General features: G+C 48.9%; 1 protein-coding gene across 17 annotated transcripts in view; it reads left to right on the top strand.

The window, feature by feature from the left end:
* Nucleotides 1-25,665, top strand: part of PPP6R3 (protein phosphatase 6 regulatory subunit 3) — a 196,934-nt gene that overhangs the window by 152,179 nt on the left and 19,090 nt on the right. For all 17 annotated transcript variants that reach the window (XM_064287631.1, XM_064287632.1, XM_064287645.1 and 14 more), the window contains 2 exons: nucleotides 1,676-1,797; nucleotides 5,632-5,785. In XM_064287631.1, coding sequence (XP_064143701.1) covers nucleotides 1,676-1,797; nucleotides 5,632-5,785 — 276 coding nt within the window. The remainder of the gene's footprint in view (nucleotides 1-1,675; nucleotides 1,798-5,631; nucleotides 5,786-25,665) is intronic.

The raw sequence follows: 25,665 nt of genomic DNA, 5'->3' as shown, positions 1-25,665 counted from the left end.
AAGCAAAAATTTCTTAGATAACCCTAAAAGCACAGTACATAAAAGAAAATTTTGATAAGTTAGACTTCATCAAAATGAAAAATTTCTGCTCTTGCGAAGACTGTTGAAAGAATGAGAAGACAAACCACACACTCGGAGAAAGCTTTCAAATCATTTATCTGATAAAGCACTTGTATGTGGAGTATGTTAAAAAAAAAAAAAAAACTGTCAAAACTCAGTAATCAGGAAAAAAAGCCCGAGTTTTTCAGTGCACAACAGATGTGAAAAGACTTCAGAAGAGGAGGTAACAGCAGGCAAGTAAGCATAGAAAAGATGATCCATGTCCTTGGCCATTAGAGCAATACAGATGAGATGGCAGTGCAGCCCTGGTAAATCAAACCAGGTACCGTTGAGTCGATTCTGACTCGTTGTGGCCCCAAGTGTGTGAGGGTAGAACTGATCCATAGGGTTTTTATTGGCTGATTTTTCAGCAGACCACCAGGCCTTCTTCGGAGGTGCTGCTGGGCGGACCCCAACCATTAACCTTTCGGTTAGTAGCCAGTGCTTAGCCATTTGTACCACCAGGGGCTCTACAGCCCTATTAGAAAGCAGTTGTTTAGATTGTCATCTACATCATTAAGCAAAGCCCCAGTGGTAGAGCAGTTGATGGCTTATAGGAGGGATGGACAAACCATGGGCCACGTCTGGTCTGCCTCCGCTGGTGAGAGTAGAATTGCTGGGGCAGTCCTACCACTTGTTTACAGTTTGCCTGTGATTGCTTTCATGCTACAGTGGCAGAACTGAGTAATGACATAGAACGTGTGGACCACAAGGCCGAAAATAGTTACTATCTCGTTCTTTACAAGGAGCCCTGGTGGTGCAGTGATGAAGCACTCGGTTGCTAACTGAAAAGTTGATGGTTTAAACCCACTAGCTGCTCCACAGGAGAAAGATGTGGCCATCTGTTTTCGTAAAGATAATAACCTTGAAAACTCTATGGGGCAGTTCCTCTCTGTCCTGTAAAGTCACTGTGAGTTGAAATTGACAGCAATGGCTTTGGTTTGAGTTTTTTTGTCCTTTACAGGAGGTTTACCGACCCCTGCTGGATGGTCAGCTTCGCTTAGGCCCTGGACTGCAGTCTGAGACTGTTGGGGACCAGCACGCACAGGTCTCCAGTTCTCTTGACTTAGAAGAGATTGCGATGCCAGAGCCCACTGGGCATGTCGGGGTCACCCATCCTGGTCTACAGGACAGACCTGCTCTTGATAAAGACACCGACTTATATGCTGTGTCAGGCAGGCGGCACTCACACGTGGGCACCCAGTGTCGTCGAGTGGATTCCAGCTTCCGGTGACCCCGTAGGACAGAGCAGAGCTGCCGCGTAGGGCTGCCACGGCTGTAGTCCGCGGGGGCAGACCACCACATCTTTCCCTGCCGGGTGGCTGCTGGGTCGGAACTGCTGACTTTAGCGCTGACAGCTGAGGGCTTTAAGCCCTGCACCACCAGAGCTGCTTATATACGTATACATGCCCATGTAGCAAAATCCTCCCCAAGTCTTAGCAAGATGACACGTGGGCAGATGCGATCCAGCTGCAGTACGATGTTTTGTTGTTGTCTAACCTTTGGAATTTTCTGGGTTTAGCTGATGGCTGATATGTAGCATTAAATATTTTGGTGTTTTTTTCTTTTTTCCCAGCTCAGGGAGTACAGACAGTGAGGAAAGTACAGACTCTGAAGAAGAAGATGGAGCAAAACAAGACTTGTTTGAATCCAGTAGTGCCAACACGGAGGACAAAATGGAAGTGGACTTGAGTGAACGTGAGTGCCGTTTTTGCCCTATGTGCCGTGTGCTGGGCCCTGTGTGCCGCGTGCTGGGCCCTGTGTGCCGTGTGCTGGGCTTTGTGTGCCGTGTGCTGGGCTTGTAGGTGTCTTGGGAAGTAGGCACACAGCCCTGTGTGACTTCCGAAAGGAGAGTGAAGCAGAAACACACACTGTAGTTTGGGCCTTGAATGTGAAAGCTAGACCATGAAAAAAGACCAAAGAATTGATGTTTTCAAATTGTGCTATTGGCAAAGAATATTGACTATCCCATGGACTGCTAGAAGAATGAATAAATCGTCTTGGAAGAAGTACAGTCAGAATGCTCCTTAGATGTGAGGGTGGCGAGACCTTGTCTCACATACTTTGGACATATTATCAGGAGGGACCAGTCCTTGGAGAAGGACGTCATGCTGGGTAAAGTAGAGGGTCAACGAGATGGGTTGAATCAGTGGCTGCAACGGGGGGCTCAAACGTAGCAACGATCGTGAGGCTGGCACAGGACCTGGCAGTGCTTCATTCTGTTGTACATAGGGTCTCTCTGAGTCAGAGCCGACTCGATGGCACCTGGCAACAACTGGAGGTCTAAGTTTTGAGGACCAGACCTCAGAGAAGGAACAAGGTATGCCTGTCCTTGGTGACAGGAGATCGCTTTCCTGTATGAAAACCCTGTGTGTGTCTGGCCAGGGAACACAGCGCACTGGTGGGTTGAGCCTCTGGGTGCAGGAAACGGGGTGCTGTAGCAGGGGAGACCACAGACTATGGACAGATGAGGAGACGTGTTCTGTAGAATCTCGGAATAAACAGAGAAAACACCTTAAAGCTCAAGCAACTCTAAATGGGTTCTTCATGGTTTATGAAACTTGTATTCCTAAAATGTGCACAGCTCATCGCTTGGTTATGCCCTGCTACTTGCTAAGAAGATTCGAGTTTTTAACAGGCCTTTGAAAAACACCGTTAACTTCAGAAAGTTGGAAACGTCTTTGTGGTCGAGCCACATGGGTTGACATTGGGACTTCCCTGAAGACTGCCAGTGCTTCCTGTTCTCCAGGAGGGCCTTTTGGGGGTGGAACCTGTCACCTCAGCACCACATGGGGCCTTTGCAGTAATCCCGAAAACCCTCACCTCTTAAAGATCTAGAAACTGGGAGCCGGAGAAAAGGGGTTTATTCTCTGCCTCCTGACCCTGCCAGCGTGTCCTCTTTGGGAAGGATAGAGGAAAGGGGCTTCTCTCTTTCTTACTCAGGGCAAGGCAGTCTGCCTTTATCAAGTTCCTACGGTATGCCCGACGCTGCTTCCAGGAGCTTTGGGTCCCCTTGGGAAACGGATTTCCAGTACAAGTCAGAAGAGCGGAGTGCCGTGCGTGTCAGAGGAGGGGCCCAGCATACACCAGGGGTCTGCAGAAACGGATCCGTCTGTTTGAGAAAGAGGAAACAGTGTGAAAGCACAGAGACCCCCCAGCTGTTTAGTGCTGCTCGTAAAAGGATGAGCTGCTGGGCTAGAAGGGTGGGCCAGACCGGGAATTTTAGTCTCAGGTTACGGGGAACCCTAAGAAAATGTTATTGAATCTGTTTGGAGAGGCTCACTGGTAGCGACAGTGTGGAGGCTGGATTAGAACGTGCATGTCAGAGACAGGAAAGCCCCTGCGACACGGTACATGTGAGGCTGATAGGACACAGACTAGGCAGCAGTCAGAGAGGAAGAGGCGGGCCAGATGCCCTTGTCTTCTGGCTCCAGAATCTGTGCTTCTTCGAGGTGGCTGGTGGGTAATCGCAGATACGATTTAACTTTCTTCATGCCCCTGCCCTTGTAACCTAGAACTGGGTGTGTGGGGACCGGGAGAGACGAAGGGGAGCATTCTGGAGAAAGTCACAGCCCCCCTACAACCTCTGGGTTCAGTGTCACAGGGTCCTTGCCCTCCTGAGTCTCTGCCCTGCCGGCAGTGCTCATGTTGCTAGGAGGTGCGGGGATGTGGGTGGGGCCTCTTTACCGGGGCCGCAGGTCTGCCCCCACTCTCTGACTTTGACCTCTGTGGCTGCTCTTGGAAGTTTGGTGGTCTGTTTAGCAGAGTTGGTAATAGTATAAGAATTCCAGGGAGCTAATCTGGGGAAGGAGACCCCAGAGTGATAACAATGGAGGGGTACTTGTTCGGTCACCTCACTTGCTGTAAGACGGGAGATTGATTCTGGAGGCGTGCTTCCAGAGCTTTGCTTACGGTGCGCAGGCAGAAACACCCGTCAGGGTGCTCGCCCCTCCTCGTCACCAGTGGAGCCCTGCCACACTCAGAGCTTGAAGGGCAAGAGCACCACCCTGATGACGTCACTGCACGGGCAGGCCCCGTTTATTCCTCAGCAGATCCTTGCGGAGGAGGGGCTCCTGCCCACGTTGGGTAGACAGTTCAGTAACTTGGGGGAATTACAGAACTTGCCCAAACCCCAGTAAGATCTGTCTTTAAGTTGGAACATGTCTCAGTCCTTGGTCTCTAGGAGACAAAACGAAACCTCACTGCTCTCAAGTCACTTCTGACTCACAGGGACCCCATAGGGTTTCCAAGGCTATAAATCTTTATGGAAGCAAACTGCCACATCTTTCTCCCTCAGAGCCGCTGGTGGTTTTGAACTGCCAACGTTACAGTTGGAGTCAATTGCTTTAACCACTGTGCTAGCAGGTTCCCTAGCTTTCCTTCCTCACAGCCTGGACGTTTCTCTGGTGGTGGAAAGCATCCATGATAGCAGAGAACAGTGGCCCCTGCACCCCGCTCCAATTAGGGGAGTCTGTGTAAGTCCTGTGGAGAAGAGGCATGGCATGCCAGGAGAGCAGAAAACTAAGACCTGATTAGTCTGAAGGGACACATCTCTGAGGGCAGCATTGAAATGGGGACCTGCAGGTTGGATCCAAACTTGGCAGCAGGCAGTATGAGAGAGCGGTACAGGTGGGTAGTAGCCTGCCTCAGGCGAGTGCTGTCACGCTGATCTCTGAGGCGAGTCCTGTGTCTGAGGAATTAGGGAGCTTCCTGTTGCCTGTGCTGACTGCAGTGGGCCACAGGGAGACCATGACAAGTACCACAGGGGTCCAGGTCCATCTCGGGAAGCGTTAGGGATTGTTTCCAGTTTATTGCGATTGAATAGCCAACATATTCTTATTTTAAAACACACTTTTTGTTTTGGAATAATTTTAGATTTATAGAACGGTTGCAAAGATAGTACAGAGAGTGCATGTATTGCCCTCAGCCAACACCCCCCCCCGCCCCCGTATGAGCGTCACTGGTACATCTGTCAGGATGAAGAGACCCACATTAGCATATGTGTGTTGGTTGTGGTGCAGTGTATCTAACAAAGGCGTCCTGGTGGCCTGTGGTTAAGAGCTCGGCTGCTAACCATAAGGTCAGTAGTTTGAATCCACCTTGGAAAACCTATGGGGCAGTTCTACTTTGTCCTATAGGGGTTGCTATGAGTCGGAATCAACTGGATGGCAGTGGGGTTCTTTTTTTTTTTTTTTGATACGTAACAAAGGATTTGCCATTTGAACTGTGTATTCTTTATACGTAGCGTCACATCCCTGTGTAACATTCCTGTTGGGTAAATTCTTAGAAGTGGACTTGCTGGCTCAGTGGAAACGTGGTGACTTTATAATAGGTGGATGTTGTTAACCTCTTCTCCAAGTGCTCGTGCCATTCCCACGCCTCCCAGTGATAGGTTAGAATCTCCTTTCTCGACATCTCCACCAGCACAGGCTGTTGTCTTATTTTGTCATTGCTAATCTGTTCTTGACAAATATCTTGTATTACATTAAACTTTTGAAAATGTTCCAATTGAAATTCCTCCCCTCTTTTTAGCTCCCAGCTGGTCAGCCAACTTCGATGTCCCCATGGAGACAACCCACGGTGCTCCGTTAGACTCGGTGGGGTCTGACGTCTGGAGCACGGAGGAGCCAATGCCCACCAAGGAGACAGGCTGGGCTTCCTTCTCCGAGTTCACGTCTTCCCTGAGGTGAGTGGACGTGCACGGGCTCCGTAAACTCCCCAAGTTAGAGCGGGGCCTAGCGTGCGTTTGCAGTTACCCCACCTTCACCTCGGTGTGCATCCCAGCTGACTATGGTGCCTTCAACGAGGGTGACCCTCAGTGTGGGGAGAGTGACACAGATTACCCTCCTCCTTCCTTTCACCAGGAGGAACCGGCCCAGGCACTGGTTCTTGGACAGAGTTGCCCGGAACAATGAGGTCCTGGGAGTGTGCCTGAGACAGAGGAAGGTGACATCTCCACGGCTTCTCTAGGCTGTGGGGTTCGGACCAAGGCCATGGGGACAGAGACCACCCAGAGGCCTCCTGGCAGATGCCCCTGGGAGGGACGTGAGCAGAGGCCTCTTGGCAGATGCCCCTGGGAGGGACATGAGGGCAGTTGCCACCAGATCTTGATAATGAGAGTTTGTGTTTTACTTGCGTGGCTCTTGTGCTTCAAGTCAAGTCTTGCTATTTCTGTTGTTCTCAGTGACAGAGACCTGTCACTTCGTAATGTTCCTGAAGAGTGTTCTCAGCATCTGAGTATTAGCCATGACTTTTGTGTCTCATTTGGCTTTTTTTGATTTGGTAAATGTTGTTTTATTTGTCTGCTGAAAAATCCATCACCACTGATTCGAAAGACTTTGTTGCTTCCCTGGTTCTAACAAGTAAGGCCTCTAAGCAGTAACCAGCAGCGGAGGAGATAGGCAAACAGACTGTTGTGAACTGACAGTTACCATCTCAGATAGAGCAGACAGCAGGTGACAGTTACCATCTCAGATAGAGCAGACAGCAGGTGACAGTTACCATCTCAGATAGAGCAGACAGCGGGTGACAGTTACCATCTCAGATAGAGCAGACAGCGGGTGACAGTTACCATCTCAGATAGAGCAGACAGCGGGTGACAGTTACCATCTCAGAGCAGACAGCAGGTGACAGTTACCGTCTCAGAGCAGACAGCAGGTGACAGTTACCATCTCAGATAAAGCAGACAGCAGGTGACAGTTACCATCTCAGAGCAGACAGCAGGTGACAGTTACCGTCTCAGAGCAGACAGCAGGTGACAGTTACCATCTCAGATAAAGCAGACAGGTGACAGTTACCATCTCAGAGCAGACAGCAGGTGACAGTTACCATCTCAGATAAAGCAGACAGGTGACAGTTACCATCTCAGAGCAGACAGCAGGTGACAGTTACCATCTCAGATAAAGCAGACAGCAGGTGACAAGTTACCGTCTCAGATAAAGCGGACAGCAGGTGACAGTTGCCATCTCAGATAAAGCGGACAGCAGGTGACAGTTACCGTCTCAGATAAAGCAGACAGCAGGTGACAGTTGCCATCTCAGATAAAGCAGACAGCAGGTGACAAGTTACCGTCTCAGATAAAGCGGACAGCAGGTGACAGTTACCATCTCAGATAAAGCAGACAGCAGGTGACAGTTACCGTCTCAGATAAAGCAGACAGGTGACAGTTACCATCTCAGAGCAGACAGCAGGTGACAGTTACCGTCTCAGATAAAGCAGACAGCAGGTGACAAGTTACCGTCTCAGATAAAGCGGACAGCAGGTGACAGTTGCCGTCTCAGATAAAGCGGACAGCAGGTGACAGTTACCGTCTCAGATAAAGCAGACAGCAGGTGACAGTTGCCATCTCAGATAAAGCAGACAGCAGGTGACAAGTTACCGTCTCAGATAAAGCGGACAGCAGGTGACAGTTACCGTCTCAGATAAAGCAGACAGCAGGTGACAGTTACCGTCTCAGATAAAGCAGACAGCAGGTGACAGTTGCCGTCTCAGATAAAGCGGACAGCAGGTGACAGTTACCGTCTCAGATAAAGCAGACAGCAGGTGACAGTTGCCATCTCAGATAAAGCAGACAGCAGGTGACAGTTACCGTCTCAGATAAAGCAGACAGCAGGTGACAGTTGCCATCTCAGATAAAGCAGACAGCAGGTGACAGTTACCATCTCAGATAAAGCAGACAGCAGGTGACAGTTACCATCTCAGATAAAGCAGACAGCAGGTGACAGTTGCCATCTCAGATAAAGCAGACAGCAGGTGACAGTTACCATCTCAGATAAAGCAGACAGCAGGTGACAGTTGCCATCTCAGATAGAGCGGACAGCAGGTGACAGTTACCATCTCAGATAGAGCAGACAGCAGGTGACAGTTGCCATCTCAGATAGAGCGGACAGCAGGTGACAGTTGCCATCTCAGATAAAGCGGACAGCAGGTGACAGTTACCATCTCAGATAAAGCGGACAGCAGGTGACAGTTACCATCGCAGATAAAGCAGACAGCAGGTGACAGTTACCGTCTCAGATAAAGCAGACAGCAGGTGACAGTTACCGTCGCAGATAAAGCAGACAGCAGGTGACAGTTACCGTCTCAGATAAAGCAGACAGCAGGTGACAGTTACCGTCTCAGATAAAGCAGACAGCAGGTGACAGTTACCGTCTCAGATAAAGCAGACAGCAGGTGACAAGTTACCGTCTCAGATAAAGCGGACAGTAGGTGACAGTTACCGTCTCAGATAAAGCAGACAGCAGGTGACAGTTACCGTCGCAGATAAAGCAGACAGCAGGTGACAGTTAACGTCTCAGATAAAGCAGACAGCAGGTGACAGTTACCGTCCCAGATAAAGCAGACAGCAGGTGACAGTTACCGTCTCAGATAAAGCGGACAGCAGGTGACAGTTGCCATCTCAGATAAAGCAGACAGCAGGTGACAGTTGCCATCTCAGATAAAGCAGACAGCAGGTGACAGTTGCCATCTCAGATAAAGCAGACAGCAGGTGACAGTTACCGTCTCAGATAAAGCAGACAGCAGGTGACAGTTACCGTCTCAGATAAAGCAGACAGCAGGTGACAGTTACCATCTCAGATAAAGCAGACAGCAGGTGACAGTTGCCATCTCAGATAAAGCGGACAGCAGGTGACAGTTACCGTCTCAGATAAAGCAGACAGCAGGTGACAGTTACCGTCTCAGATAAAGCGGACAGCAGGTGACAGTTACAATCTCAGATAAAGCAGACAGCAGGTGACAGTTACCGTCTCAGATAAAGCGGACAGCAGGTGACAGTTACCGTCTCAGATAAAGCAGACAGCAGGTGACAGTTACCGTCTCAGATAAAACAGACAGCAGGTGACAGTTACCATCTCAGATAAAGCGGACAGCAGGTGACAGTTACCATCTCAGATAAAGCAGACAGCAGGTGACAGTTACCATCTCAGATAAAGCAGACAGCAGGTGACAGTTACCATCTCAGATAAAGCAGACAGCAGGTGACAGTTACCATCTCAGATAAAGCGGACAGCAGGTGACAGTTACCATCTCAGATAAAGCAGACAGCAGGTGACAGTTACCATCTCAGATAAAGCGGACAGCAGGTGACAGTTACCATCTCAGATAAAGCGGACAGCAGGTGACAGTTACCGTCTCAGATAAAGCGGACAGCAGGTGACAGTTACCGTCTCAGATAAAGCAGACAGCAGGTGACAGTTACCGTCTCAGATAAAGCAGACAGCAGGTGACAGTTACCGTCTCAGATAAAGCGGACAGCAGGTGACAGTTACCATCTCAGATAAAGCAGACAGCAGGTGACAGTTACCATCTCAGATAAAGCAGACAGCAGGTGACAGTTACCATCTCAGATAAAGCGGACAGCAGGTGACAGTTACCATCTCAGATAAAGCGGACAGCAGGTGACAGTTACCATCTCAGATAAAGCAGACAGCAGGTGACAGTTACCATCTCAGATAAAGCAGACAGCAGGTGACAGTTACCATCTCAGATAAAGCAGACAGCAGGTGACAGTTACCATCTCAGATAAAGCGGACAGCAGGTGACAGTTACCATCTCAGATAAAGCAGACAGCAGGTGACAGTTACCATCTCAGATAAAGCAGACAGCAGGTGACAGTTACCGTCTCAGATAAAGCGGACAGCAGGTGACAGTTGCCATCTCAGATAAAGCGGACAGCAGGTGACAAGTTACCGTCTCAGATAAAGCGGACAGCAGGTGACAGTTGCCATCTCAGATAAAGCAGACAGCAGGTGACAGTTACCATCTCAGATAAAGCAGACAGCAGGTGACAGTTACCATCTCAGATAAAGCAGACAGCAGGTGACAGTTACCATCTCAGATAAAGCAGACAGCAGGTGACAGTTACCATCTCAGATAAAGCGGACAGCAGGTGACAGTTACCATCTCAGATAAAGCAGACAGCAGGTGACAGTTGCCATCTCAGATAAAGCGGACAGCAGGTGACAAGTTACCGTCTCAGATAAAGCGGACAGCAGGTGACAGTTGCCATCTCAGATAAAGCAGACAGCAGGTGACAGTTGCCATCTCAGATAAAGCGGACAGCAGGTGACAAGTTACCGTCTCAGATAAAGCAGACAGCAGGTGACAGTTACCATCTCAGATAAAGCAGACAGCAGGTGACAGTTACCATCTCAGATAAAGCGGACAGCAGGTGACAAGTTACCGTCTCAGATAAAGCAGACAGCAGGTGACAGTTACCATCTCAGATAAAGCAGACAGCAGGTGACAGTTACCATCTCAGATAAAGCAGACAGCAGGTGACAGTTACCATCTCAGATAAAGCGGACAGCAGGTGACAGTTACCATCTCAGATAAAGCGGACAGCAGGTGACAGTTACCGTCTCAGATAAAGCGGACAGCAGGTGACAGTTACCATCTCAGATAAAGCAGACAGCAGGTGACTGTTACCGTCTCAGATAAAGCAGACAGCAGGTGACAGTTACCATCTCAGATAAAGCAGACAGCAGGTGACAGTTACCATCTCAGATAAAGCGGACAGCAGGTGACAGTTACCATCTCAGATAAAGCAGACAGTAGGTGACAGTTACCGTCTCAGATAAAGCGGACAGCAGGTGACAGTTACCATCTCAGATAAAGCGGACAGCAGGTGACAGTTACCATCTCAGATAAAGCAGACAGCAGGTGACAGTTGCCATCTCAGATAAAGCAGACAGCAGGTGACAGTTACCATCTCAGATAAAGCAGACAGCAGGTGACAGTTACCATCTCAGATAAAGCGGACAGCAGGTGACAGTTACCATCTCAGATAAAGCGGACAGCAGGTGACAGTTACCATCTCAGATAAAGCGGACAGCAGGTGACAGTTACCGTCTCAGATAAAGCAGACAGCAGGTGACAGTTACCATCTCAGATAAAGCAGACAGCAGGTGACAGTTACCATCTCAGATAAAGCAGACAGCAGGTGACAAGTTACCGTCTCAGATAAAGCAGACAGCAGGTGACAGTTACCATCTCAGATAAAGCAGACAGCAGGTGACAGTTACCATCTCAGATAAAGCGGACAGCAGGTGACAGTTACCATCTCAGATAAAGCGGACAGCAGGTGACAGTTACCATCTCAGATAAAGCAGACAGCAGGTGACAGTTACCATCTCAGATAAAGCAGACAGCAGGTGACAGTTACCATCTCAGATAAAGCAGACAGCAGGTGACAAGTTACCGTCTCAGATAAAGCAGACAGCAGGTGACAGTTACCATCTCAGATAAAGCAGACAGCAGGTGACAGTTACCATCTCAGATAAAGCAGACAGCAGGTGACAGTTACCATCTCAGATAAAGCGGACAGCAGGTGACAGTTACCATCTCAGATAAAGCGGACAGCAGGTGACAGTTGCCATCTCAGATAAAGCGGACAGCAGGTGACAAGTTACCGTCTCAGATAAAGCGGACAGCAGGTGACAGTTGCCATCTCAGATAAAGCGGACAGCAGGTGACAAGTTACCATCTCAGATGAAGCAGACAGCAGGTGACAGTTGCCATCTCAGATAAAGCGGACAGCAGGTGACAAGTTACCGTCTCAGATAAAGCAGACAGCAGGTGACAGTTACCATCTCAGATAAAGCAGACAGCAGGTGACAGTTACCATCTCAGATAAAGCAGACAGCAGGTGACAGTTACCATCTCAGATAAAGCAGACAGCAGGTGACTGTTACCATCTCAGATAAAGCAGACAGCAGGTGACAGTTACCATCTCAGATAAAGCAGACAGCAGGTGACAAGTTACCGTCTCAGATAAAGCAGACAGCAGGTGACAGTTGCCGTCTCAGATAAAGCAGACAGCAGGTGACAGTTGCCATCTCAGATAAAGCAGACAGCAGGTGACAGTTACCATCTCAGATAAAGCAGACAGCAGGTGACAGTTACCATCTCAGATAAAGCAGACAGCAGGTGACAGTTGCCATCTCAGATAAAGCAGACAGCAGGTGACAGTTACCATCTCAGATAAAGCAGACAGCAGGTGACAGTTGCCATCTCAGATAAAGCGGACAGCAGGTGACAGTTACCATCTCAGATAGAGCAGACAGCAGGTGACAGTTGCCATCTCAGATAAAGCGGACAGCAGGTGACAGTTGCCATCTCAGATAAAGCGGACAGCAGGTGACAGTTACCATCTCAGATAAAGCGGACAGCAGGTGACAGTTACCATCGCAGATAAAGCAGACAGCAGGTGACAGTTACCGTCTCAGATAAAGCAGACAGCAGGTGACAGTTACCATCGCAGATAAAGCAGACAGCAGGTGACAGTTACCGTCTCAGATAAAGCAGACAGCAGGTGACAGTTACCGTCTCAGATAAAGCAGACAGCAGGTGACAGTTACCGTCTCAGATAAAGCAGACAGCAGGTGACAAGTTACCGTCTCAGATAAAGCGGACAGTAGGTGACAGTTACCGTCTCAGATAAAGCAGACAGCAGGTGACAGTTACCGTCGCAGATAAAGCAGACAGCAGGTGACAGTTACCGTCTCAGATAAAGCAGACAGCAGGTGACAGTTACCGTCTCAGATAAAGCAGACAGCAGGTGACAGTTACCGTCTCAGATAAAGCAGACAGCGGGTGACAGTTACCGTCTCAGATAAAGCAGACAGCGGGTGACAGTTACCGTCTCAGATAAAGCAGACAGCGGGTGACAGTTACCGTCTCAGATAAAGCAGACAGCGGGTGACAGTTACCGTCTCAGATAAAGCAGACAGCGGGTGACAGTTACCGTCTCAGATAAAGCAGACAGCGGGTGACAGTTACCGTCTCAGATAAAGCAGACAGCGGGTGACAGTTACCATCGCAGATAAAGCAGACAGCAGGTGACAGTTACCATCTCAGATAAAGCAGACAGCAGGTGACAGTTACCATCGCAGATAAAGCAGACAGCAGGTGACAGTTACCATCTCAGATAAAGCAGACAGCAGGTGACAGTTACCATCTCAGATAAAGCAGACAGCAGGTGACAGTTACCATCGCAGATAAAGCGGACAGCAGGTGACAGTTGCCATCTCAGATAAAGCAGACAGCAGGTGACAGTTACCATCTCAGATAAAGCAGACAGCAGGTGACAGTTACCATCTCAGATAAAGCAGACAGCAGGTGACAGTTACCATCGCAGATAAAGCAGACAGCAGGTGACAGTTACCATCGCAGATAAAGCGGACAGCAGGTGACAGTTACCATCGCAGATAAAGCAGACAGCAGGTGACAGTTACCATCTCAGATAAAGCAGACAGCAGGTGACAGTTACCATCGCAGATAAAGCAGACAGCAGGTGACTGTTACCATCGCAGATAAAGCAGACAGCAGGTGACAGTTACCATCTCAGATAGAGCAGACAGCAGGTGACAGTTACCATCTCAGATAGAGCAGACAGCAGGTGACAGTTACCATCTCAGATAGAGCAGACAGCAGGTGACAGTTACCATCTCAGATAGAGCAGACAGCGGGTGACAGTTACCATCTCAGAGCAGACAGCAGGTGACAGTTACCATCTCAGATAAAGCAGACAGCAGGTGACAGTTACCATCGCAGATAAAGCAGACAGCAGGTGACAGTTACCATCTCAGATAAAGCGGACAGCAGGTGACAGTTGCCATCTCAGATAAAGCAGACAGCAGGTGACAGTTACCATCTCAGATAAAGCAGACAGCTGGTGACAGTTACCATCGCAGATAAAGCAGACAGCAGGTGACAGTTACCATCGCAGATAAAGCAGACAGCAGGTGACAGTTACCATCTCAGATAAAGCGGACAGCAGATGACAGTTGCCATCTCAGATAAAGCAGACAGCAGGTGACAGTTACCATCTAAGATAAAGCAGACAGCAGGTGACAGTTACCATCTCAGATAAAGCAGACAGCAGGTGACAGTTACCGTCTCAGATAAAGCAGACAGCAGGTGACAGTTACCATCGCAGATAAAGCAGACAGCAGGTGACAGTTACCATCGCAGATAAAGCAGACAGCAGGTGACAGTTACCATCGCAGATAAAGCAGACAGCAGGTGACAGTTACCATCTCAGATAAAGCAGACAGCAGGTGACAGTTACCATCGCAGATAAAGCAGACAGCAGGTGACAGTTACCATCGCAGATAAAGCAGACAGCAGGTGACTGTTACCATCTCAGAGCAGACAGCAGGTGACAGTTACCATCTCAGATAGAGCAGACAGCAGGTGACAGTTACCATCTCAGATAGAGCAGACAGCAGGTGACAGTTACCATCTCAGATAGAGCAGACAGCGGGTGACAGTTACCATCTCAGAGCAGACAGCAGGTGACAGTTACCATCTCAGATAAAGCAGACAGCAGGTGACAGTTACCATCTCAGATAAAGCAGACAGCAGGTGACAGTTACCATCGCAGATAAAGCAGACAGCAGGTGACAGTTACCATCGCAGATAAAGCAGACAGCAGGTGACAGTTACCATCTCAGATAAAGCGGACAGCAGGTGACAGTTGCCATCTCAGATAAAGCAGACAGCAGGTGACAGTTACCATCTCAGATAAAGCAGACAGCAGGTGACAGTTACCATCTCAGATAAAGCAGACAGCAGGTGACAGTTACCATCGCAGATAAAGCAGACAGCAGGTGACAGTTACCATCGCAGATAAAGCAGACAGCAGGTGACTGTTACCATCTCAGAGCAGACAGCAGGTGACAGTTACCATCTCAGATAGAGCAGACAGCAGGTGACAGTTACCATCTCAGATAGAGCAGACAGCAGGTGACAGTTACCATCTCAGATAGAGCAGACAGCGGGTGACAGTTACCATCTCAGAGCAGACAGCAGGTGACAGTTACCATCTCAGATAAAGCAGACTGCAGGTGACAGTTACCATCTCAGATAAAGCAGACAGCAGGTGACAGTTACCATCTCAGATAGAGCAGACAGCAGGTGACAGTTACCATCTCAGATAGAGCAGACAGCAGGTGACAGTTACCATCTCAGATAGAGCAGACAGCAGGTGACAGTTACCGTCTCAGAGCAGACAGCAGGTGACAGTTACCGTCTCAGATAAAGCAGACAGCAGGTGACAAGTTACCGTCTCAGATAAAGCAGACAGCAGGTGACAAGTTACCGTCTCAGATAAAGCAGACAGCAGGTGACAGTTACCATCTCAGATAGAGCAGACAGCGGGTGACAGTTACCATCTCAGAGCAGACAGCAGGTGACAGTTACCGTCTCAGATAAAGCAGACAGCAGGTGACAGTTACCATCTCAGATAAAGCAGACAGCAGGTGACAGTTACCATCTCAGAGCAGACAGCAGGTGACAGTTACCATCTCAGATAGAGCAGACAGCGGGTGACAGTTACCATCTCAGAGCAGACAGCAGGTGACAGTTACCGTCTCAGATAAAGCAGACAGCAGGTGACAGTTACCATCTCAGATAAAGCAGACAGCAGGTGACAGTTACCGTCTCAGATAAAGCGGACAGCAGGTGACAGTTACCGTCTCAGATAAAGCAGACAGCAGGTGACAAGTTACCGTCTCAGATAAAGCGGACAGCAGGTGACAAGTTACCGTCTCAGATAAAGCAGACAGCAGGTGACAGTTACCATCTCAGATAAAGCAGACAGCAGGTGACAGTTACCGTCTCAGATAAAGCAGACAGCAGGTGACAGTTACCATCTCAGATAAAGCAGACAGCAGGTGACAGTTACCATCTCAGATAAAGCAGACAGCAGGTGACAGTTACCGTCTCAGATAAAGCGGACAGCAGGTGACAGTTACCGTCTCAGATAAAGCAGACAGCAGGTGACAAGTTACCGTCTCAGATAAAGCGGACAGCAGGTGACAAGTTACCGTCTCAGATAAAGCAGACAGCAGGTGACAGTTACCATCTCAGATAAAGCAGACAGCAGGTGACAGTTACCATCTCAGATAAAGCAGACAGCAGGTGACAGTTACCATCTCAGATAAAGCAGACAGCAGGTGACAGTTACCGTCTCAGATAAAGCGGACAGCAGGTGACAGTTACCATCTCAGAGCAGACAGCAGGTGACAGTTACCATCTCAGATAGAGCAGACAGCGGGTGACAGTTACCATCTCAGAGCAGACAGCAGGTGACAGTTACCATCTCAGATAAAGCAGACAGCAGGTGACAGTTACCGTCTCAGATAAAGCAGACAGCAGGTGACAGTTACCGTCTCAGATAAAGCAGACAGCAGGTGACAAGTTACCGTCTCAGATAAAGCAGACAGCAGGTGACAGTTACCATCTCAGATAAAGCAGACAGCAGGTGACAGTTACCGTCTCAGATAAAGCAGACAGCAGGTGACAAGTTACCGTCTCAGATAAAGCAGACAGCAGGTGACAGTTACCGTCTCAGATAAAGCAGACAGCAGGTGACAGTTACCGTCTCAGATAAAGCAGACAGCAGGTGACAGTTACCGTCTCAGATAAAGCAGACAGCAGGTGACAAGTTACCGTCTCAGATAAAGCAGACAGCAGGTGACAGTTACCGTCTCAGATAAAGCAGACAGCAGGTGACAGTTACCTTCTCAGATAAAGCAGACAGCAGGTGACAAGTTACCGTCTCAGATAAAGCAGACAGCAGGTGACAAGTTACCGTCTCAGATAAAGCAGACAGCAGGTGACAGTTACCGTCTCAGATAAAGCAGACAGCAGGTGACAAGTTACCGTCTCAGATAAAGCAGACAGCAGGTGACAGTTACCATCTCAGATAAAGCAGACAGCAGGTGACAAGTTACCGTCTCAGATAAAGCAGACAGCAGGTGACAGTTACCGTCTCAGATAAAGCAGACAGCAGGTGACAGTTACCATCTCAGATAAAGCAGACAGCAGGTGACAGTTACCATCTCAGATAAAGCAGACAGCAGGTGACAGTTACCGTCTCAGATAAAGCAGACAGCAGGTGACAAGTTACCGTCTCAGATAAAGCGGACAGCAGGTGACAAGTTACCGTCTCAGATAAAGCGGACAGCAGGTGACAGTTACCATCGCAGATAAAGCAGACAGCAGGTGACAGTTACCGTCTCAGATAAAGCAGACAGCAGGTGACAGTTACCATCTCAGATAAAGCAGACAGCAGGTGACAGTTACCATCTCAGATAAAGCAGACAGCAGGTGACAGTTACCATCTCAGATAAAGCGGACAGCAGGTGACAGTTACCATCTCAGATAAAGCGGACAGCAGGTGACAGTTACCATCTCAGATAAAGCGGACAGCAGGTGACAGTTACCATCGCAGATAAAGCAGACAGCAGGTGACAGTTACCATCTCAGATAAAGCAGACAGCAGGTGACAGTTACCATCTCAGATAAAGCAGACAGCAGGTGACAGTTACCATCTCAGATAAAGCGGACAGCAGGTGACAGTTACCATCTCAGATAAAGCGGACAGCAGGTGACAGTTACCGTCTCAGATAAAGCAGACAGCAGGTGACAGTTACCGTCTCAGATAAAGCAGACAGCAGGTGACAGTTACCATCTCAGATAAAGCAGACAGCAGGTGACAGTTACCATCTCAGATAAAGCGGACAGCAGGTGACAGTTACCGTCTCAGATAAAGCAGACAGCAGGTGACAGTTACCGTCTCAGATAAAGCGGACAGCAGGTGACAGTTACCATCGCAGATAAAGCGGACAGCAGGTGACAGTTACCGTCTCAGATAAAGCGGACAGCAGGTGACAGTTACCGTCTCAGATAAAGCGGACAGCAGGTGACAGTTACCATCTCAGATAAAGCGGACAGCAGGTGACAGTTACCATCTCAGATAAAGCAGACAGCAGGTGACAGTTACCATCTCAGATAAAGCAGACAGCAGGTGACAGTTACCGTCTCAGATAAAGCGGACAGCAGGTGACAGTTACCGTCTCAGATAAAGCAGACAGCAGGTGACAGGTACCGTCTCAGATAAAGCGGACAGCAGGTGACAGTTACCATCGCAGATAAAGCAGACAGCAGGTGACAGTTACCGTCTCAGATAAAGCGGACAGCAGGTGACAGTTACCGTCTCAGATAAAGCGGACAGCAGGTGACAGTTACCGTCTCAGATAAAGCGGACAGCAGGTGACAGTTACCGTCTCAGATAAAGCGGACAGCAGGTGACAGTTACCGTCTCAGATAAAGCGGACAGCAGGTGACAGTTACCGTCTCAGATAAAGCGGACAGCAGGTGACAGTTACCGTCTCAGATAAAGCAGACAGCAGGTGACGGTTACCGTCTCAGATAAAGCAGACAGCAGGTGACGGTTACCGTCTCAGATAAAGCAGACAGCAGGTGACAGTTACCATCGCAGATAAAGCAGACAGCAGGTGACAGTTACCATCGCAGATAAAGCAGACAGCAGGTGACAGTTACCGTCTCAGATAAAGCAGACAGCAGGTGACAGTTACCGTCTCAGATAAAGCAGACAGCAGGTGACAGTTGCCATCTCAGATAAAGCAGACAGCAGGTGACTGTTACCATCTCAGATAAAGCAGACAGCAGGTGACTGTTACCATCTCAGATAAAGCAGACAGCAGGTGACAGTTACCGTCGCAGATAAAGCAGACAGCAGGTGACAGTTACCGTCTCAGATAAAGCAGACAGCAGGTGACAGTTACCGTCTCAGATAAAGCAGACAGCAGGTGACAGTTGCCATCTCAGATAAAGCAGACAGCAGGTGACTGTTACCATCTCAGATAAAGCAGACAGCAGGTGACTGTTACCATCTCAGATAAAGCAGACAGCAGGTGACAGTTACCATCTCAGATAAAGCAGACAGCAGGTGACAGTTACCATCTCAGATAAAGCAGACAGCAGGTGACAGTTACCGTCTCAGATAAAGCAGACAGCAGGTGACAGTTACCGTCTCAGATAAAGCAGACAGCAGGTGACAGTTACCATCGCAGATAAAGCAGACAGCAGGTGACAGTTACCGTCTCAGATAAAGCAGACAGCAGGTGACAGTTACCGTCTCAGATAAAGCAGACAGCAGGTGACAGTTACCATCGCAGATAAAGCAGACAGCAGGTGACAGTTACCATCGCAGATAAAGCAGACAGCAGGTGACAGTTACCGTCTCAGATAAAGCAGACAGCAGGTGACAGTTACCATCGCAGATAAAGCAGACAGCAGGTGACAGTTACCATCGCAGATAAAGCGGACAGCAGGTGACAGTTACCGTCTCAGATAAAGCGGACAGCAGGTGACTGTTACCATCTCAGATAAAGCAGACAGCAGGTGACAGTTACCGTCTCAGATAAAGCGGACAGCAGGTGACAGTTACCATCGCAGATAAAGCAGACAGCAGGTGACAGTTACCGTCTCAGATAAAGCGGACAGCAGGTGACAGTTACCATCGCAGATAAAGCAGACAGCAGGTGACAGTTACCATCTCAGATAAAGCGGACAGCAGGTGACAGTTACCGTCTCAGATAAAGCGGACAGCAGGTGACAGTTACCATCGCAGATAAAGCAGACAGCAGGTGACAGTTACCATCGCAGATAAAGCGGAGCGCAGGTGACAGTTACTGTCTCAGATAAAGCAGACAGCAGGTGACAGTTACCATCGCAGATAAAGCAGACAGCAGGTGACAGTTACCATCGCAGATAAAGCGGACAGCAGGTGACAGTTACCGTCTCAGATAAAGCGGACAGCAGGTGACAGTTACCGTCTCAGATAAAGCGGACAGCAGGTGACTGTTACCATCGCAGATAACGCAGACAGCAGGTGACAGTTACCATCGCAGATAAAGCAGACAGCAGGTGACAGTTACCATCGCAGATAAAGCAGACAGCAGGTGACAGTTACCGTCTCAGATAAAGCGGACAGCAGGTGACTGTTACCATCTCAGATAAAGCAGACAGCAGGTGACAGTTACCGTCTCAGATAAAGCGGACAGCAGGTGACTGTTACCATCTCAGATAAAGCAGACAGCAGGTGACTGTTACCATCTCAGATAAAGCGGACAGCAGGTGACTGTTACCATCGCAGATAAAGCAGACAGCAGGTGACAGTTACCGTCTCAGATAAAGCGGACAGCAGGTGACTGTTACCATCTCAGATAAAGCAGACAGCAGGTGACAGTTACCATCTCAGATAAAGCAGACAGCAGGTGACAAGTTACCGTCTCAGATAAAGCGGACAGCAGGTGACTGTTACCATCTCAGATAAAGCAGACAGCAGGTGACAGTTACCATCTCAGATAAAGCAGACAGCAGGTGACAGTTACCGTCTCAGATAAAGCGGACAGCAGGTGACTGTTACCATCTCAGATAAAGCAGACAGCAGGTGACAGTTACCATCTCAGATAAAGCAGACAGCAGGTGACTGTTACCATCTCAGATAAAGCGGACAGCAGGTGACAGTTACCATCTCAGATAAAGCAGACAGCAGGTGACAGTTACCGTCTCAGATAAAGCAGACAGCAGGTGACAGTTACCATCTCAGATAAAGCGGACAGCAGGTGACTGTTACCATCTCAGATAAAGCAGACAGCAGGTGACTGTTACCATCTCAGATAAAGCAGACAGCAGGTGACAGTTACCGTCTCAGATAAAGCGGACATCAGGTGACTGTTACCGTCTCAGATAAAGCAGACAGCAGGTGACAGTTACCATCTAAGATAAAGCGGACAGCAGGTGACAGTTACCGTCTCAGATAAAGCGGACAGCAGGTGACTGTTACCGTCTCAGATAAAGCGGACAGCAGGTGACTGTTACCATCTCAGATAAAGCGGACAGCAGGTGACAGTTACCGTCTCAGATAAAGCGGACAGCAGGTGACAGTTACCGTCTCAGATAAAGCGGACAGCAGGTGACTGTTACCATCTCAGATAAAGCGGACAGCAGGTGACTGTTACCATCTCAGATAAAGCGGACAGCAGGTGACAGTTACCGTCTCAGATAAAGCGGACAGCAGGTGACTGTTACCATCTCAGATAAAGCAGACAGCAGGTGACTGTTACCATCTCAGATAAAGCGGACAGCAGGTGACTGTTACCATCGCAGATAAAGCAGACAGCAGGTGACAGTTACCGTCTCAGATAAAGCGGACAGCAGGTGACTGTTACCATCTCAGATAAAGCAGACAGCAGGTGACAGTTACCATCTCAGATAAAGCGGACAGCAGGTGACAGTTACCGTCTCAGATAAAGCGGACAGCAGGTGACTGTTACCGTCTCAGATAAAGCGGACAGCAGGTGACTGTTACCGTCTCAGATAAAGCAGACAGCAGGTGACAGTTACCATCTCAGATAAAGCGGACAGCAGGTGACAGTTACCGTCTCAGATAAAGCGGACAGCAGGTGACTGTTACCATCTCAGATAAAGCAGACAGCAGGTGACTGTTACCGTCTCAGATAAAGCGGACAGCAGGTGACTGTTACCATCTCAGATAAAGCGGACAGCAGGTGACTGTTACCATCGCAGATAAAGCAGACAGCAGGTGACAGTTACCGTCTCAGATAAAGCGGACAGCAGGTGACTGTTACCATCTCAGATAAAGCAGACAGCAGGTGACAGTTACCGTCTCAGATAAAGCGGACAGCAGGTGACTGTTACCGTCTCAGATAAAGCAGACAGCAGGTGACAGTTACCGTCTCAGATAAAGCAGACAGCAGGTGACAGTTACCATCTCAGATAAAGCAGACAGCAGGTGACAGTTACCGTCTCAGATAAAGCAGACAGCAGGTGACAGTTACCATCTCAGATAAAGCAGACAGCAGGTGACAGTTACCGTCTCAGATAAAGCAGACAGCAGGTGACAGTTACCATCTCAGATAAAGCAGACAGCAGGTGACAGTTACCATCTCAGATAAAGCAGACAGCAGGTGACAGTTACCGTCTCAGATAAAGCAGACAGCAGGTGACAGTTGCCATCTCAGATAGAGCAGACAGCAGGTGACAGTTACCATCTCAGATAAAGCAGACAGCAGGTGACAGTTACCATCTCAGAGCAGACAGCAGGTGACAGTTACCATCTCAGATAGAGCAGACAGCGGGTGACAGTTACCATCTCAGAGCAGACAGCAGGTGACAGTTACCATCTCAGATAAAGCAGACAGCAGGTGACAGTTACCATCTCAGAGCAGACAGCAGGTGACAGTTACCATCTCAGATAAAGCAGACAGCAGGTGACAGTTACCATCTCAGAGCAGACAGCAGGTGACAGTTACCATCTCAGATAGAGCAGACAGCGGGTGACAGTTACCATCTCAGAGCAGACAGCAGGTGACAGTTACCGTCTCAGATAAAGCAGACAGCAGGTGACAGTTACCATCTCAGAGCAGACAGCAGGTGACAGTTACCATCTCAGATAAAGCAGACAGCAGGTGACAGTTACCATCTCAGAGCAGACAGCAGGTGACAGTTACCATCTCAGATAGAGCAGACAGCGGGTGACAGTTACCATCTCAGAGCAGACAGCAGGTGACAGTTACCGTCTCAGATAAAGCAGACAGCAGGTGACAAGTTACCGTCTCAGATAAAGCAGACAGCAGGTGACAGTTACCCTCTCAGATAAAGCAGACAGCAGGTGACAGTTACCATCTCAGATAAAGCAGACAGCAGGTGACAGTTACCATCTCAGATAAAGCAGACAGCAGGTGACAGTTACCATCTCAGATAAAGCAGACAGCAGGTGACAGTTACCATCTCAGATAAAGCAGACAGCAGGTGACAGTTACCGTCTCAGATAAAGCAGACAGCAGGTGACAGTTACCATCTCAGATAAAGCAGACAGCAGGTGACAGTTACCGTCTCAGATAAAGCAGACAGCAGGTGACAGTTACCATCTCAGATAAAGCAGACAGCAGGTGACAGTTACCATCTCAGATAAAGCAGACAGCAGGTGACAGTTACCGTCTCAGATAAAGCAGACAGCAGGTGACAGTTACCGTCTCAGATAAAGCAGACAGCAGGTGACAGTTACCATCGCAGATAAAGCAGACAGCAGGTGACAGTTACCATCGCAGATAAAGCAGACAGCAGGTGACAGTTACCGTCTCAGATAAAGCAGACAGCAGGTGACAGTTACCATCGCAGATAAAGCAGACAGCAGGTGACAGTTACCATCGCAGATAAAGCGGACAGCAGGTGACAGTTACCGTCTCAGATAAAGCGGACAGCAGGTGACTGTTACCATCTCAGATAAAGCAGACAGCAGGTGACAGTTACCGTCTCAGATAAAGCGGACAGCAGGTGACAGTTACCATCGCAGATAAAGCAGACAGCAGGTGACAGTTACCGTCTCAGATAAAGCGGACAGCAGGTGACAGTTACCATCGCAGATAAAGCAGACAGCAGGTGACAGTTACCATCTCAGATAAAGCGGACAGCAGGTGACAGTTACCGTCTCAGATAAAGCGGACAGCAGGTGACAGTTACCATCGCAGATAAAGCAGACAGCAGGTGACAGTTACCATCGCAGATAAAGCGGACAGCAGGTGACAGTTACTGTCTCAGATAAAGCAGACAGCAGGTGACAGTTACCATCGCAGATAAAGCAGACAGCAGGTGACAGTTACCATCGCAGATAAAGCGGACAGCAGGTGACAGTTACCGTCTCAGATAAAGCGGACAGCAGGTGACAGTTACCGTCTCAGATAAAGCGGACAGCAGGTGACTGTTACCATCGCAGATAACGCAGACAGCAGGTGACAGTTACCATCGCAGATAAAGCAGACAGCAGGTGACAGTTACCATCGCAGATAAAGCAGACAGCAGGTGACAGTTACCGTCTCAGATAAAGCGGACAGCAGGTGACTGTTACCATCTCAGATAAAGCAGACAGCAGGTGACAGTTACCGTCTCAGATAAAGCGGACAGCAGGTGACTGTTACCATCTCAGATAAAGCAGACAGCAGGTGACTGTTACCATCTCAGATAAAGCGGACAGCAGGTGACTGTTACCATCGCAGATAAAGCAGACAGCAGGTGACAGTTACCGTCTCAGATAAAGCGGACAGCAGGTGACTGTTACCATCTCAGATAAAGCAGACAGCAGGTGACAGTTACCATCTCAGATAAAGCAGACAGCAGGTGACAAGTTACCGTCTCAGATAAAGCGGACAGCAGGTGACTGTTACCATCTCAGATAAAGCAGACAGCAGGTGACAGTTACCATCTCAGATAAAGCAGACAGCAGGTGACAGTTACCGTCTCAGATAAAGCGGACAGCAGGTGACTGTTACCATCTCAGATAAAGCAGACAGCAGGTGACAGTTACCATCTCAGATAAAGCAGACAGCAGGTGACTGTTACCATCTCAGATAAAGCGGACAGCAGGTGACAGTTACCATCTCAGATAAAGCAGACAGCAGGTGACAGTTACCGTCTCAGATAAAGCAGACAGCAGGTGACAGTTACCATCTCAGATAAAGCGGACAGCAGGTGACTGTTACCATCTCAGATAAAGCAGACAGCAGGTGACTGTTACCATCTCAGATAAAGCAGACAGCAGGTGACAGTTACCGTCTCAGATAAAGCGGACATCAGGTGACTGTTACCATCTCAGATAAAGCAGACAGCAGGTGACAGTTACCATCTCAGATAAAGCGGACAGCAGGTGACAGTTACCGTCTCAGATAAAGCGGACAGCAGGTGACTGTTACCGTCTCAGATAAAGCGGACAGCAGGTGACTGTTACCATCTCAGATAAAGCAGACAGCAGGTGACAGTTACCGTCTCAGATAAAGCGGACAGCAGGTGACAGTTACCGTCTCAGATAAAGCGGACAGCAGGTGACTGTTACCGTCTCAGATAAAGCGGACAGCAGGTGACTGTTACCATCTCAGATAAAGCGGACAGCAGGTGACAGTTACCGTCTCAGATAAAGCGGACAGCAGGTGACTGTTACCATCTCAGATAAAGCAGACAGCAGGTGACTGTTACCATCTCAGATAAAGCGGACAGCAGGTGACTGTTACCATCGCAGATAAAGCAGACAGCAGGTGACAGTTACCGTCTCAGATAAAGCGGACAGCAGGTGACTGTTACCGTCTCAGATAAAGCAGACAGCAGGTGACAGTTACCATCTCAGATAAAGCGGACAGCAGGTGACAGTTACCGTCTCAGATAAAGCGGACAGCAGGTGACTGTTACCGTCTCAGATAAAGCGGACAGCAGGTGACTGTTACCGTCTCAGATAAAGCAGACAGCAGGTGACAGTTACCATCTCAGATAAAGCGGACAGCAGGTGACAGTTACCGTCTCAGATAAAGCGGACAGCAGGTGACTGTTACCATCTCAGATAAAGCAGACAGCAGGTGACTGTTACCGTCTCAGATAAAGCGGACAGCAGGTGACTGTTACCATCTCAGATAAAGCGGACAGCAGGTGACTGTTACCATCGCAGATAAAGCAGACAGCAGGTGACAGTTACCGTCTCAGATAAAGCGGACAGCAGGTGACTGTTACCATCTCAGATAAAGCAGACAGCAGGTGACAGTTACCGTCTCAGATAAAGCGGACAGCAGGTGACTGTTACCGTCTCAGATAAAGCAGACAGCAGGTGACAGTTACCATCTCAGATAAAGCAGACAGCAGGTGACAGTTACCATCTCAGATAAAGCAGACAGCAGGTGACAGTTA

This window comes from Loxodonta africana, chromosome 7 (genome assembly GCF_030014295.1).
Source record: "Loxodonta africana isolate mLoxAfr1 chromosome 7, mLoxAfr1.hap2, whole genome shotgun sequence".
In the NCBI taxonomy this organism is placed as follows: Eukaryota; Metazoa; Chordata; class Mammalia; order Proboscidea; family Elephantidae; genus Loxodonta; species Loxodonta africana.
The sequence above is the reverse complement of the archived record's forward strand: the minus strand, read 5'-3'. Positions and strand labels throughout refer to the sequence as shown.